This window comes from Phyllobates terribilis, unplaced genomic scaffold, assembly GCF_046119375.1.
Source record: "Phyllobates terribilis strain yellow unplaced genomic scaffold, ASM4611937v1 Scaffold_211__1_contigs__length_3443825, whole genome shotgun sequence".
NCBI classification, from domain to species: Eukaryota; Metazoa; Chordata; class Amphibia; order Anura; family Dendrobatidae; genus Phyllobates; species Phyllobates terribilis.
Genome location: NW_027362971.1, coordinates 1947118 through 1964221, shown reverse-complemented (window position 1 = coordinate 1964221; position 17104 = coordinate 1947118). Strand labels below are relative to the sequence as shown.

General features: G+C 43.2%; 1 protein-coding gene across 1 annotated transcript in view; it reads right to left on the bottom strand.

Annotated features, from left to right (window-relative positions):
• Nucleotides 1–3600: 3600 nt before the first annotated feature.
• Nucleotides 3601–17104, bottom strand: part of LOC141213734 (uncharacterized protein C11orf98-like) — a 36040-nt gene continuing 22536 nt past the window's right edge. Inside the window, exons 3-4 of the mRNA XM_073665326.1 lie at nt 9155–9252; nt 3601–4322 (exon numbers count right to left, since the gene is read on the bottom strand). Of these exons, the coding sequence (XP_073521427.1) occupies nt 4183–4322; nt 9155–9252 (238 nt within the window). The 3' untranslated portion in view covers nt 3601–4182. The remainder of the gene's footprint in view (nt 4323–9154; nt 9253–17104) is intronic.

Genomic DNA, 17104 nt, shown 5'->3' with positions numbered 1-17104 from the left:
CATTTTTTTTCTTTCCATCATTATTACAGCTTTTGCTAAATTTCTATTTTAATAAGACCGGGCTATTATGGATGCAGCGATACCAAATATATTTAATTTTTAATGAGGGGAAAGGAGGGTGATTAAAATTTTTAGTTTTTTTATTCTATGGACCTTATTCAACTAAGTTTTTGCGACACAATTCTTTGAAAAGTCGCAAAATGTTGGATGAACTCAAAGCTGCACTAAAATGTTGCGACTTTTGGCGTTCTCACACCACTTCCGCCGAGTTCCAACAAAGTGGGCGGAAGGGCCAGGGGTTTGGTTATCGCTAAGCCACAGATCTCACTCCGGTCCTTGACTGGAGTAAAATCTGTGGCAAGGCGCATGCCACTTGTCAGATGTGCCGGATTCATTAAAACGCTATGTGCTATGTGATCAGGAAATAGCAGTGTTTTTGACGCAGCATATTTTCGCTGCTTCCAAAATGCTGAGTTCTAATCATGCAGGTAAATCCGCATGTGTTCAGTGAACCATGTGGATTTACCACATGTAATGAATGGCTATGGGTGAAACTATGCTGCAGATAATTAACATGCTGCGGCTTCTAAACCCGCACCGCGGGTGAGTTTACGCAGTGTTAAATAGAAGCACAGTGGGCATGGGATTTCTATAAATCCCATCCACTGTGCTTGTAAAATAGAACGCAGCGTTTTGGACGCAGCGGTGAGCTGCGTCCAAAACTCTATTCCTGATTGTGGGCACATACCTTTACGCTCTTTTTTCAGTCCCCTTAGGAGACATGAACCTGCAATCGTCCAATTGCTTAAACTACAAAGTGTCCCTAAAGTCTGGACACACAGAAATTCTCTCATAAAGAATGAATGTGCTAATATTAACGGTAATGTGGATTTATTACATCGAGTTCACGTGAATTTTGCAAAGCGCATCAAGCTTTGCATTGCAAATTATGGAAATAATATTGAAAAAGTTATTTAATATTACAATTGAATAAAATGTTAATACATTTCATTTCTTTAAAATATGTAATTTTTGCCTGTGTCCAGACTTTAGGAACACCTTGTATATACCATACAGGAATATTGCAGTATATAGAGAAAATGGAGGTCCCCTATAAGGCCACGTTCAGTATTTGATCAGCATTTTACATCAGCATTTGTAAGCCAAAACCAGGAATGGAGCAATCAGAGGAAAAACATGTGCACCACGTCTGCATTTTTTCACCCACTTTTGGGCTTGCAAATACGGATGTAAAATACTGAACATGGCCTAAAGCTCAGCCTGTGGTGGAGCTTCACAGGAGTACCAAAATGGCAGTGATATGGCCCTTCGACAGGCCCTCGGATGCCATGGTAAACCATAGTTGCTTTGCATATTTATAGATTTTTACTTCATCTACCAACTCCTGCCCAATGTGGTGGAGACCCTAAGGCCTTCCAAAGTTTTGTATCAGTGCACAGTGCATTTTGAGCAGTTTATGTCTCAGTCGTCAAATGTCATCATTAGTTTTTGGAGAGGCTTTGGCGGCACCACAGTGGGAAGGGCTGACCCCATGTTATACTCAATCCCATTTATTCTCTCAGCTTTCCGTAAGATGTTTATTGGAGTCCAATTGAGTTTATTCAATGGTCGATACCTTACATTATCAATGTACCAATTTTGAAGAAATTGTAAAAACTGCAGCCAATCAGCTGCAGCGATCATGTTATACACTGATGTCTCATCAATTGCCAGGTACAGCAGCACCGACATCAGAATGCTGTGGGAGAGGAGTATATATTGTTTTTTTATTTTCTTTGGGGTCTTGAATTCATTATGCAGATGTTGTCCAGGAGTGGACAACCCCTTTAATCAATTGGAAGGGACACGGACCTCAGGACCATCATTGTTCCATTCTGCTACTGCTGTGCTTTGTGACATACCCAACTCTGTTATATTGCCACTGTGTGCCTCCTGACATACCCTGCTCTGCTACATCGCTGGGCTTGGCTACATTGTCATTGTCGCTATGCACTTCTGGACATATCCAGTACGTTGCTGGGCTCATCTACATAGCCAGAGTTTCTCCACACGCAGAGAAAACAGGGCATTGGAACAAGCACAAAGCCCAAGATGGAGCTCAGAGCCGTTATTAGGAGAACGGCTAAGGGAGAAGCCAATGCTCTGGGTTGGTGATTTCTTAGGATTAGAGTTGTTCACTATTAGGGCAACCCCTTCTAATTTCCCATGTTTGGCCTCGTTAAAATGAAAAAGCTCATACTCCCCTACTGTGTCGGGACCGTTCCAGCGATATTGGCATTTACGTTCCCGCGGCTCATGCTAATTTTTGGCACTCCCATTAGAATGAATGGAGCGGTGGTGCTTACGATCAACAAGCTTCAATAGTCTCCTTGGGAGACTAGAAGCTGCGATGTTCTGATTGCCTGTGTGTAGCAGAAATGCTTACTTGCTATGAGCGCTGGGGCTCTTCAGGGCCCCGGTTCTTGATATTGCTGAGGACCACAGTGGTTGGAAAGCTATTCCCTATTTTTTATACAGAGATTAAACTTTCAGACTCGGATACCACTTTAATATGAATTTTAATTGATAGAGCATTACTGCTCACCATTTGTATTATTGGTGACTTCATTGCTATTTCACAATGAGTTGTATTTATAACAGACATCATCGATGCTGAGGCACATCCCTTTTGATCCTGTTTTGTACATTCGTCTTTTTTTCCGTTCACTAGGCTTACTTTCCATGTAGTGCTCTAAATTTTTATATCCTGTATATAAGCTAATTTTTTGATTATTAATAAATTTGTACATTTTATCTATAGTGCTGGATATTGGTTCTCCTTTTTGCCAGTATTAAAGTGCTCATAGCCTTCATATGTGTGGTGAGGTTGGGGATGGCCAACCGAGTATCAGCTCTGAGGGAGTGGATCCTCACTGCTATAAAAACCTTCTAACAACTGTCAACTAGATATCGCTCTGTACATGTGAATGATCATGCCTCCTCTATCACTTTTTCAGATGCCACTGTATAAGGACTTTGCTAAATAAAAAAAAACAGTAACCATTCTGGTGTGAATAATTGAGTCAAAGGGGTTGTCTACTACTGCCCAACCCATGCTTAATTAATTCAAAGCCCTATAAAGAATATAAATGTATATCCACTACTCAGTACGTGCAGCATCCATGCAAGCCCCTGGTAGCTTCCACTCCTGCCCTGCACTGATCAGTGTCTGTCTTGAGGAAAGAAGTTGTCTCAGTGATCGGGAAAGATGCTGTGTTAGCATTCCCCTTGATCACAGGAAGCTGCCTCTACTACAAAACGCACACACTTTTTAGCAAGATTCTAACTTGCTAAAAAGTGTGTCTTAAAGTCCAAAAAATATGGTATATTGTTTAAGGATCACTTGTAATTTCTATACGGCGTTAGCATATCACAAATTGTATCAAATCCAAACTACAATAAAAAAAGGCAAATCTACGAGGTATCTTGAAAAATGAATCATGTGTGCAATATTGTTTAATATTATGACCCACGTATATCAAGCACGTAGAAGTTACTAGCTTGAATACCTGAGATAAGAAAGTCGTTATACAAGACACATGAATACACTCCTAAAAAGGAGAATATTTAATAATAAAAAAAGTATAAGGCCGACATTACACATCCGCGTTTCCAACTGACAGCACAAGAATAACATGATGACATGGCTTTCAGCTCTTGAAGTATTGGATTTAGGCTAGTAGCGGAGTCAAAAGTGGAAAAACCTGTTGTTCATTAGTATGTCCTTGATGAAAAAAAAAAATCCATCCACTTCTGTAGATGAGTGACTTATGCATTTACAATAGTGATCCATTGTTTCCTTCTGGCTTACCACAGAATGTAACCAAAAGAGACACATGTCCAGAGTAATAGGCACACCCTCAACCCCTCCTCACATTAAACGTGACTATAAATTTTGAATGGTCTCCATTGCGGCTCCAGCCATGAAGACTGGTGCTCTGGTTCCTCATGTCCAAGATAGCAATTGATGGGGATAGCTGAGAAATGTCTGAACCACTGCTTCCCTGGCCTTTTATTAGTATTGGCTGATGATAATGCTGTGTTCATATAGTCCCTATACATTAGAAATATATAGTCATATTTAATATAGGGGAGGAAGGTCGCTTTAAGGTTGATGAAAGCCTATTTGCCCTCGTTACTGGTTTCTGGAGCAACCTCCTCCATTTCCACATCCAGTTGAGGCTTCTTCGATTTTCTTTTTGTTGGGCCAATTTCAACTTCCATGATACGGACAGGTTTTTGAGGCTTTGACATAGTTTCCACTAGGAAATGAAAATGAATATTATTAGCAACCAATGACTTAGTTAATTTCAAAGGCAATAGACCTTTAGAGGTACAATGTCTATTAATTAGGCTCCGTTCACATTAGTGTTTCTCAGTATGCAGAGTAGTAGGCAGAGACTCATCTGAGCCTTGGGCATTCAGAAGCATGGGCCCCTTAACCAAGCATACACTTGCAATTACGTCTTTTTTTTGCAGGCTCTGCAGTCAACCATTTTTATTCCTTTTATAGTCTTTATTTCAGCAAAAAATAATTGGGGCATAGACTATAATGAGAGACCCAAGACAATGCAGAAATATATAAAGTGTGGTAAAAATCAGTTGTTAAAAACAGAACAAATGTGTTTGCTATTCAAAAGGTTACAGTAAAGAGAGTTAGTTGGCAACAAGTGGGGTGTTAGAAAAGTGCAGAATGTAAAAAAAAAAAAGGCCAAGAGAGCAACCTTAGCGCCTTGAATTTTTGACAAATGAGTTTACTCCAAATGGGTTCGGTATTCTACGATGGAGGGGTAGGTCTTTCTTGGAGAAAAAGACAGCTGTGCCTTTAGTTGAGGAGTTCAGATTTTCCAGTCTCATGATTTTGTTGACACCAGAAAACCAAAACCCTGTGAAAGACCTTCCTGATTTTTGTCACAACAAAGAGAGAGTAAGACTATGTTCACACATGTTGTGTTTTTCATCGTTTTTTTTTGCTGCAGATTTTTATGCAAATTTTCAGCTGCGTTTTGCAGTACCAGCAAAGTCTATGAGAAACCAGAATTCTCTGTTCACACATCATGTTTTTTTTTTGTTGCATATTTTGTGCCTTGGTTGGGTTTTTGGAAAATAGAGCTTGTCACTTCTTTTAGCGTTTTTTTACCCATAGGAAGTAATGGGTGGTAAAAAAAACGCATCAAAAACGCACCAAAATTTGCATCAGCGTTTTTGATGGCAAAATAGAATGGGGTTCTTTTTTTCACAGAACTTTATGTACATGCATAAATAGAGACAGAAGGACAGAGAAAAAAACGTTGAAAAAAATGCACAAAAAAAGCAGAAAAAAACAGTTTTTGACGCAGCTGATTTCCTGCCAGAGATCAGTTTTGCTGCAGATTTGTTACGTAAAAAAAACGCAACTATGTGTGAACATAGCCTTAGAATCAAGCTTCATTTATCATATGTTAGGAAAATGACGATTTGTACCATTGAGCAGCTGTAGAAGCAACAATTCAGACTGTGGAGGCCTAACAAGGACACCATGACTTACTGGACCCAAGAAGGGAAAAGAGGGGTATGTTGCTAAAAGACTAGTAAAAATGGAGTGAAAGTGTAAAGTAGTGTGGGGCGGCAGCTGTGGGTGAGGTACTCGTCTTTTACACCCCGACACGCTACATGAAGATGTTAACTGTTAAAGAGTTCAATGAAGGAGACCATCACTCGAAAATAAACAGTCTGTTACTTAACATTAACTTGGTGGCAACTATATACAATAGATAGCGGGTGCATAATTTCACGAGCATTTTATTTACAATATGGAGCATCTTCACACACGGACTCTCTACTTCTTCCAAGCTTAGTTTTTTTCCGCCTCAAGTTCCTCTGTCTTCACCACAACCCAGCACATTACTACAGTCCAGTAAGCAAGTCCTATACTTCAACCCACGGTTTCGCATCTTTTTCCCTTAGGCCACGGCCCCACTATCAGTATTTGGTCAGTATTTTTTCTCAGGAGTGGGTGATAAATGCAGAATTGGTGACTTGTTTCTATTATACCTTTTCTCTGATTGTTCCTCACCTGGTTTTGGCTCCCACTCCTGAGAAAAAATACTGACCACATACTGATAGTGGGGCCGTGGCCTTACTCAGCTTCTCTGATTACTGGGCATTACAAGTATAGGAGACCCACTCCTTTCTAAAGGGAACATTTTTTATGAGGCCCTCCTCCACGTCTCTTCCAAGGGGCATTGGAGTGCCTCCCAATTTTTGGCAGCCCTTGCATTCACTACATAGGCAAACACAATGGGAGACCACTTCCTAATAATGGGAACATTTTTATTCAGGAAGCCCTCCTCTACGTCTCTTCCAAGGGGCATTGGAGTGCCTCCAAATTTTTGGCAACCCTTGCATTCACTGCATAGTAAAACACAATGGGAGACCTAGTTCCCAATAATGGGAACATTGTTTTCAGGAGGCCCTCCTCTACGTCTGTTCAAAGTGGTATTGGGGTGCGTCTAAATTTTGGGCAGCCCTGCCACTCACTGCATACCCAATAACAGTATAGGAGACCCACTCTTTAGTAATGGGAACAATAAAACACAGCCGGCTGATGGCTCTGTAAGAATAATGAGGGAAGACTGCTGGCCCTTTAAGAATAGTAAAGGCCGCCTGATGGCCCTATAAAAATTAGCTTTGTGACTTTCAGAGTCCCTCCTGTATAAATGAAACACACGATGTGTCTGATGATGTCTCACACACCACATGGCCAGATAAGGTTGTAAAATGTTAAAATGACATTTCCTGGTGAATGCATTTGTCTTGGTTGAAAGCAATACAAAAGTGCAAAAACGCATCAAAAACGCTAAGTGTGAACATAGCACAAGGTGTGGAGGAGTATTTTTGTTTTTGGTTATTTATTTTGCTTTATATACAAGTCATTACCCTGCAAAGGATGTTCCTTAACATATTTCCCAGGAAAATCCATTTTGATTTCGTTTTTGTATGTTTTATTGCGAGTCCGTAAAAGTGGCGTAATACCTCTGACAACGTTGTTGACAGAAGTGCCCTGGGAGTCAGAAATGCTTCCAGGGGTCTTCTCCATGCTGTCCCCATGTCATTTGAGCACTGTTCCCATTGATTTGGGCAATTATTAGGCCCTCTGCAGACAGCCAGGGGAGCCGCCTGAAAAATGCTCGAGTTTCCCATAGACTTACATTGGGCTTGTTGCTCGGGTTGAGCACCCGAGTATTCCAATGTGCTCGACCCGAGCATCGAGCACCCGAGCATTTTAGTGCTCGCCCATCACTACTGATCTCATTTTTGCCTTTAGATCTACTCAAAAGATAAAAGTATGTATGAGAAGGAATTGTATTATGGGAGCAAAAAGGTGTCCAGTTTGGAAAGTCTTAATAGCCATTTCCAATTTCGTTTCCGCAGTCGGGTAGGTCAATATGCTCATCCACTGCACTGTTCTTACATTATCCCAGGCATTAAAAATAATTGTAACCAGTTACAACAACATAAGACAGAATCTATTCTCCTTTTCCGTAAGGTTTTCTTTTTCAATCTGTTAAAAAGCTTTTCCAGGGAAAAAAAAAGTAGTATATGTCTGTCACAAAAAATGAGTCACAAAACCCCCTTACCTTTATTTTCATTTTTTTAGGTCCTCTGCAGCTATGCTTGTGATTAGTTATTCCTTACATCCCAAAATTCCTACACGCTTTCCCTTTGTGTCTCTAGACATTTCCCAAGAGGCAGAGCAGTATCTGTCCCATCCTCCCTCACACACACACACTCCATCTACAAAGCACCATCCTGAGACTCCCATACAGGCTCAATATGGATAAATCTCTGCACACAAGTTTCTCCTTCCTCACATTCCTCCCAATTCCCTGAGTATGTTCTATCCTGACACTTTCCTGCCATCAGTAATGTTACATGTGCGGCCACTGGCCCCCACACAGGCACAGTGTAATGTAGGGGAGCAATGAGTCATAAGCTAAACACATTTAGTCAGCACGGGTGTAACGCACGACAGTGACGCATGTGGATTTGTGGACCCACTGTGCCACAGGGCCGGGCCTGCCTAGGAAGGGGCGTAGCTAAGTGGCTACCTGGTGTTCACTGGAGCTTCTGATGGTGGAAACAGGCTGAACTGCAGGTAGCCGCCTGGTACCACTCCTAGGCAGATCTTGGTACTGCAGCAGCTGACCCCAGGGAACAGGTTAGCTGACACAGGCTCAGGCTACGTTTAGACTAATAGATTCGGGATCACCACAGAACGGTTACTGACATGGAGACCCAGACAGGTACTTTAGAGATAGGTTGGAGCAGTCCCAATACATGGGATACTCGGATAGGGAAACATTCAAATGCTGTCCGCACCGGGACCAGGGGACTTCGGGACAGGACTGGCCACACAGGGACCAGGGATTACGGTTCAGGACACTGGCCGCACCGGGACCAGGGGACCTAACAACTCACTAGTAGGGAAGACTACACACTAATAAATGCTGTTGCTTCAGCGACTCCCTAAAGGGGAGGGAGTTTTTTTTATACAAGATGCCTTCCAGCTCTTGGCTGGTAGCCAACTTGCAGGTGTACTAATTATACTAAATGCCTCTCAGCTACAAACCGAGGGCATTTACTATAAATGCATGCTGCCCCTTTAAGAGCAGTGGAGCGTGCGTGCACTACAGCAAAGTGGACCATGTCAAGGGCCGGGGCGTAGAGTAAGCATGGAGGGAGAAGAGGACACCACGCAGGGGAGTCGGCCATTGCGCTACAACGGGACAGCCAGTATGTAAAATACATACATGCAATCACAGGACCATCCGCTGGCAGCAGAAATACCGAAGAATCCTGAGAACGTTAGCATCACATGCAGTCTTGATTTAGCAGTCTGCAATCGCACAATGTGACTGCAGATTTTTTTCCCAAGCCTGGACAACCCCTTTAATAATCCATGTGACTGTAAAACCTTTTAGAAGTTGAAGCCTCATCTCTAGTGTGAACAGAATCTAACAAGCATTTTGAGAAAAGTTATAGAGAGAAGGACAGACAGATATTTCAGACAGCCACAGATATGAAGTGTAATTCGTATTATTCCTAACAGTACCATCCATGACCTCTTTCTCCTTCACTAGATGTCGTATCTGCTTAATCAATTTTCTTTTCTTCTTCCCAGAAAGTGTGATGTTCGCTCTAGCGCTAGAACTAGAAAGACAAAAAAACAGAATTTACATGTAACAGATATCAGACTATTAGTTGAAGAAGACAAATGACAGTGTAATCCAGATCTGTGCCGTCATAATCAGGAGCCAGGAAAGAATTTCACTTAGGAAATGTATGGATGAAATAATGTAACATTGTGTTAATAGGAGATCTAAACTTTTTGGATAATATACGAGGGCAGATGGAATAATTCAGCGTCAGTCTGCAGTCTGATGATCCATTCACAGACTAAATGTGACAGCAGCCCGTGCTCTGCTGATAGATGTACGGCTCTATAAATTGAACTTTTTTTTTAATAAGTCTTTAGCTCTACTGCCATTCGCAGTTACCTGCAAATTGTAGTAAATGTTGAAACATCATAAACCTCAATGTTTTCCTAATAGAAAACAAATGCTCAGACGACCAGTATAAAACAAAGAAACAGAGTCCAGACATTACAATGTCCAACAAGGTCACTTATTTTCAATTACAGCGCATCCCCTCCCTCCCCCCCTTATAAAAAACATTAACAACCAATATTCAGAAGTATATCCTCCTTTCGGGATCATCGTCTCTCCACCCACGGTGTCCACAATGCATTGAATGTTTTTTCTTTTTTTTTGGCATAAACACCTTTTTCCATATTTACAATAAAGTCAAGATTGTCAAAAAAATTCTTGTATCGTCGGCGGTTCTTCATTTATCCAATGCCTGGCTATTAAAGGGAAGGTGCCATCAAAAAAAATTTTTTTTCAACAATTGCGAAAACGTAAAGTATTATTGTTTTGATTCGTTTTTCCAATATTATCATATTTTTTTAATGGAGTAAAATATGAAAAATAATTTAAAAAGTTTGACATGTTCCACTTTGAAACACTAGGGGGAGCAGCTACTGAAATTTGGCATGAAAACCTTGTGTAGAGCTGGCATTCATTACAACTGCTGAAAATCTGGGCCGGATTTGCTCCATGTATGATGTCTCCTCCTCCCCCCTCCCTTTCTGGGTGTTTACAAATGGATAAGAGACAATGAAGTTTAGGAATTAGGATCTCTCACAGTGAGGAGCCATTTTGTTGTAGACACAAAGTGATACCAACACACAACTACATGCAGATCCTTATGCAGCAAGGTCTGATATTAGGCTATGTGCCCACTTTGCGTAAATTAAGCAGAAATTTCTGCATCATTTCCGCATCCCCCTGCTGCGGGAAAGCGCAAGCCTAATTCACATGCGTTTTCCTGCAAAACACAAGCGCAAATCAAGCGTTTTTGCATGCATTTTAGCATGCACATTGTCAAGAGCTGTCCAAGAAATATTAGCATCACTTGGAAAAGTGCTTGACAGGTTGGTCACGCTGCATAGTGCTTGACAAGTGTGACCAACTTTTTACTATTGATGCTGCATATGCAGCATCAATAGTAAAAGAAAGAATGTAAAAAATAATAAGTCTCCTCGCCGCTACTCCCCGGCAGCTTTGTTCCCATAGATACAGAGAGGCAGGACCTGTGAGGACCTCACTGTCACATGACCGCAACGTCATCGCAGGCCGTTGCCGCAATGCATCTCTGGGTTCGGAGGCAGCGGCAGTGAGGAGATTGTGGGCTGACAGAGGGGAAGTATATTGATATTTATTATTTTAATTCTTTTTTTACAACAGGTTTTATGGTACCTGGGCCTGGAGGAGAAAAAAGTTAAATGTTCATTTTTTTCTTCCACATTCAAAAAATTCCTGTGAAGCACCTGAAGGGTTAATAAAGTTCTTGAATGTGGTTTTGAGCACCTTGAGGGGTGCAGTTTTTAGAATGGTGTCACTTTTGGGTATTTTCTGTCATAAAGACCTCTCAAAGTGACTTCAAATGTGATGTGGTCCCTAAAAAATGGTTTTGTTTTCGATGGTCAACTTTTAACCCTTATAACTTCCTAACAAAAAAAAATTTTGGTTCCAAAATTGTGCTGATGTAAAGTAGACATGTGGGAAATGTTATTTATTAACTCTTTTGTGTGACATATCTCTCTGATTTAAGGGCATAAAAATTCAAATTTTGAAAATTGCTAAATTTTCAAAATTTTCGCCAAATTACCGTTTTTTTTCACAAATAAACGCAAGTGATATCGAAGAAATTTTACCACAATCATGAAGTACAATATGTCACGAAAAAACAGTCTCAGAATCAGGGGGATCCGTTGAAGCGTTCCAGAGTAATTACCTCATAAAGTGACAGTGGTCAGAATTGTAAAAATTGGCCTGGTCATTAACGTGCAAACCACCCTCGGGGCTTAAGGGGTTAAAGATCCAGTATCTCTTGTTAATTAATATTAACTGCCACCTCAAAACTCAGCAGATTCTACAGTCCCAATTCGTCTTCCCACTTTCCTTTAGTCTTAATCAGGTAATTGATTAAAAAGGTGTGCATTAAGTCCTTATAAATACCAGACATAACTCCTTTTGTTCCCCCATCACTACACACATAGTCCACCAATATGTCTTTTTGGACCCTCATAGAAACAGTCTTACCCTGCGCTATGTAAGCGTGACAGAACTGTCTATACTGGAATCTACAGATCTCAGATAACTCATATTCCTCCTGTAGTTTCTCAAAAGTCACTAGTCCTCGCTAGTCCTGTAATTGGGCCATGTATTGAATTCCTTTCCTCGTCCAGTTTTTAAATTCCCCCATTTTGTCAAACGCCGGCAGTTTTTCATTTTGCCATATAGGGGAATAATTAGTCAAGGCCTCCACTCCCCTAATCATTTTAATCTCCTCCCATACCTTGTGTATCAAGGCCAGAGTGGGGCATGACAGTCCCAGTTTACTAAAACTACCTGCCTCCAGTCCTTGAACCAATGAATCTCTCCCCAGCACCTGAGTCAATATCCGCCACACCGAACCCGTTCCCTCTGTCTCTCTCCGTCCCCTTAGCTGTTGACCTTGAGCTGCTAGATAGTAGATCCACGGGCTCAGGAGTGCCAGCCCCCCTTACTCTTTGGGCCTCTGTAATATTTCCAATCTAATCCTCGGTTGTTTTTACCCCCATACAAGATCCCTAAATATAGAATTGATTGTCCGGAACCACCGTTTAGGTAACCATATGGGGGCATTGTGCAGCACGTACAGCACCTGCGGCATCAGCACAATTTTAATAAGGTTTGCCCTTCCCACCACTGATAGATCTAATCTACACCACGCCCCCACTTCGCTTCTGAACTTACCCAGTAGTGGGATCAGATTCAGGTCTATATAGCTAGGGAGTGGGAGTGATACCTGAATGCCCAGGTACTTGGACTACCGCACAACCGCCAACCTACTGCCATCCCCCTCTATCCTAAGGTCTTCACCACTACCATCCACAGCTAGAATGTTGGATTTCTCCCAATTAATTTCCAGGCCCGACATACCCCCAAATCTCCCAAGGATGCTTATCACATCCCGCAAGGACTCATCAGGGTCTTCCAGGAAGAGCAGCACATCATCTGCATCATCTGCATCTAAAGCTATTTTTTCCTCTACAGATCCATATTTATACCCCTTGACTGAGGCTGCCTTTCTAATTGTCTGCGCCAAGGGCTCCACTGCCAACGCAAAAAGCAGTGGAGACAGCGGACACCCCTGTCTGGTTCCCCTATGAAGAGCGAATTGTCTGGATGTCTGCCCACTAACCCTGACCCTAGCAGTTGGGGATGTGTACAACATCCGTATCCACGATATGAAGGTTGGTCCAAATCCAAAGCACTCCAACATCTTCCAAAGATAGCTCCATTCGACGATGTCGAATGCTTTGCGTGCATCCAACGACACTAACTCCCTACGACCCCCATTATCCGACGGCAACTGCAGATTAAGGAAGAGTCTATGTATGTTTATTGCTGTAGACCTATCCGGCATAAATCTGGATTGATCGGGGTGGATAAGATCTTGCACCACACTCACCAATCGGTTGGCCAGAATTTTTACATCCACCGTCAGTAACGAAATGGGCCTGTAGGACTCTTGCAACTTTGCGTCTCTATCTTCCTTAGGGATGACCACTACCACAGCCTCCCTCATGGACAATGGTAATGCACCACATTCCAAAGCCTCCTCGAAGACTGCCTTTAGTCTAGGTGCTACCACCTTAACCAACTGTTTATAGGTCTCACCCGGGAGTCTGTCCCCCCTGGAGCCTTATTATTTGTCAAAGAGATTATAGCTGTTTCAACCTCCTCCTGTGTTACAGGCTCTTCCAGTCTCCTCCTGTCACTCTCTACAATCCTAGGGAGTCCTGCCTCCACAAGAAACCCTTCCATCTCTGCTGATGAGGCTCAAGATTCAGAAGAGTATAGATGCTCATAACACCGTCTAAAATCTTCCAGTATATCCTCCGCATCCACCACCTCCGTCCCTTCTTCCGTCTTCAGATTGTATACAAATGAGAATTCCCTCTGTGCTGCCGCTACTACTGATAGCAAATGTCCCACCCTTTCACCCTTATCGTAGAATTGTGTCTTCTGGAAAGCTCTTTTCCTCTCTATTCTATTTATATATATAGTTTGGTGACTCCCTTCCGAGCTTCCTTGAGCCCGTTCTTACTCTCTACTGAGGGGTTCACCGTCAGTTCTCTTTCCGCCCTTTCTAAAGCCTCCATCACTGCCCTGTCTACCGATCTAGTTTTAGACTTACATCTAGAAATTTCTCGAAACAGAAGACCCCTCAAGTATGCCTTCATGGCATCCCACACCACTCGCCTATCTGCACTACCTTCATTGAACTGCCAATATTCGTCTAACTCCCTCTTTATTGCTTCCATATTAAAATGCTTCAGCCATAGTGGATGGAGCCTCCACCCGCACACCTGTCTAGATCTCCCCCCGTCTATTTAATAAGCAGCTCCAGAGGTTTATGGTCCGAGACCACTCTAGGGAGATATTCCACCCCACAAATCAATTGTGTCAACCATAGTTCCCAAATGATGTCAGTTTCCGGCCACCTTTTCCTATTCCCTGTTTATGCCTATCCCATCCCTCATCCATCACATTATTAAAGTCACCAACAATTAATAACGATAGAATTGCACAAAAGGGATATGGGACTATCACCTCCTGGATCTTCTTCCCCTAATATGGAGGTGGTATGTACATGGCCACTATACATAACAATTGTTCATAAATTTTACAAATTACAAAAATGTATTGGACTTCACTGTTGATATGTCTTTCAATGTCCTCAAAAGGGTGTGGACGCTCCCACCAACAACGAGACCCCCCCTGGCATATGAGGAGTACGTGGAGTGATATGCCCTCCCGATCCATCTTCTCTTCAACACCTCCACTTTCTCCTTAATCAAATATGTTTCTTAAAGGCATATCACATCCGGTCCCTACTTCCTAATATACTCCATAATCGCCGCTCTTCGTGTTCCATCAGATAATCCCCTCACATTCCAATTAAGAATTTTAATCTTATCACCCACCATATTTCCCTATACGTATATATTCCCAATCCCGTAAAGGACAATACTTCTCCCAAGAACCCCTGATACCAACCCATAGCCTGAAGGGCCTCTCCCCTCCCATCCACTTCCCTCCCCACTGTTGTTGAACATAAAAACCATTACCAAAGACGCCCAATGTGTTTCTTCCCTCTAAACCAGAGAATAGGTGACTCTATACCTATCAAACTTACAAACGTTATCTCAAAACCGTGAATTACTTTCAATCCCTCCATTTCTCCTCCGCTTATATGTGCTATCCTCTACAGTCCCTCCATTGTCCATGATAACTAGAAGGCAGGAACAAAAAGTCTCTATATAACAGCATCATCCATCTTTCTTCCTTCACAAGTATAAGGCCCGCCAAGTCTCTCAGCGTGTCTTCTCACTTCCTTTACCAGCTCTGATATTTTTCTCGTTCAAGTCCAGCCACTTGGTGGCCTCCTCCGGAGTTGGAAAAAAATGAACAGATCCCAGGGCCACAACCCTGAGCTTTGCAGGATACAAAGTAGAGTACGCCAGTTCCATATCTCTCAACCTTTTCTTCACCCCACCATAAAGCATTCTTTGCTTCTGAACCTCAGCCGAGTAGTCGGGGTATATGGACACTGTTTGGCCATTAATACTCATATCCTTAGCCGTTCTTGCCTTCCGAAGAATAATATCTCTATCCCCAAATTTAAGAATCCTGGCCAGGATGGTACGGGGGGAGGAACCCGGAGGGAGGGGCCTCATGGGAACGTGGTGTGCTCTCTCCACTGCAAACAGTTTGGTCAGATTGTTAGCGCCAATTTTATTGCGGAGCCAGTCCTCAACAAATGCTGTAGCATCAGTCCCTTCTGCCTTTTCAGGGATACCCACCAGCCGCACATTGTTCCGCCTGGAGCGGTATTCTAAATCGTCATTTTTATCAGCCAGAATGGCACACCGCTGCAGGCATTGAGTATGGGACTTCTGCAGCTTACAGAGCTGTTCCTCCAGTGTGCTCACTCTTTCTTCCACCACCCCCACTCTGGTATAAGCCTTGTTAACGGCTGCCTTCATATTGATCATTTCCTCCTTTATTGTCACGGGTGTGTCGCCACGAAGATCGTCACGATTACACAGCCTGACTTCTTGCAGCTGACTTTTTGGTGCTTTGTGTTTTCGGCAGTGAGGGAGTTAATTCTCTCTCTCTCTGTGCTAGACGAGGTCCAGCCTCGCCCAGCTGCAATCAATGCTGCTGTAGTGAGTCTCCTTCAAATGCCTGCTGGTCTGTTTGGGAAGTGTCGGTGAAAGCATTTCATACAGACTTACAGAGCGGATCGTGGTATTTGGAGTTTCTGAGATAAGTGTATTTGGAGTGGTTTTTCCCTTCCTCGCTTTATCATTTATCTCCTTTCCCGTTGGTGTTCCCTCTGTTGTAGTTGTGTAGTTTTTGTATGCAAGGTGGTTTTGGTTTTTCCCTTGTACTGTCTCGTTCGTCTAAGTACTGTGTGTGGGCATATTATTACTTGTCCTCTTTTGTTGTGATCGGGGTCCTTCTCAGGACTAGATTACTTAGGTGCAGGGATCCTCAGGAGGTAGGGGTTACGCTGGTGGCCTGGACCTCTGTACCTTTAACAGTACCTCCAGGTTGAGGGATTAGTCAGGGCCCCAGCTTAGGGTCAGCTTAGGCCCCCTACCTCCAGTAGACAGAGACAGCGTGACATTTTCACCGACCTACTTAGTTTTTCTCCAGCTACCATGGATCCAGTAGCCGGTCTAGCTCGGCAGTTGCAGAGTTTGTCCATGGAGCTGGCGGACGTTAGGTCCAAGGTTTTGCATCCTCAGGAGCAAGCCGGACCAGAACCTAAAGTAGCTCTCCCTGACAGGTTCACTGGGGGGCGGGACAAGTTTTTTGTTTTCCGGGAGGCATGCAAATTGTACTTTCGGCTGCGGCCTCGGTCATCGGGGAGTGAAGAACAAAGGGTGGGAATTGTCATCTCGCTCCTACAAGGGGACCCACAATCTTGGGCGTTCTCTCTTCCCCCGGGCTCCCCGGCTCTCCAGTCAGTGGATAGGTTTTTCGCTGCTCTGGGACTCGTATATGATGACCCAGATCGGATCTCCCTTGCTGAGTCTAAGTTACGTAGGATCCAGCAGGGAGATCGTCCGGCGGAGGAATTCTGTTCGGAGTTCCGTAGGTGGGCCACGGACACCCAGTGGAATGACCCGGCTCTTAGGAGCCAGTTTTGTCAAGGTTTATCCGACAAATTACAGGATGTGTTGGCACAGTATGACTCTCCCGCGTCACTGGAAGCCGCTATGGCCCTGGCTATTCGCGTTGACAGACGGCTTCGGGAGAGGTGCGGGATAACTCGACCCCCTGTGATGACTCCACCTCCTACAAGGTCCCCTCATATGGTG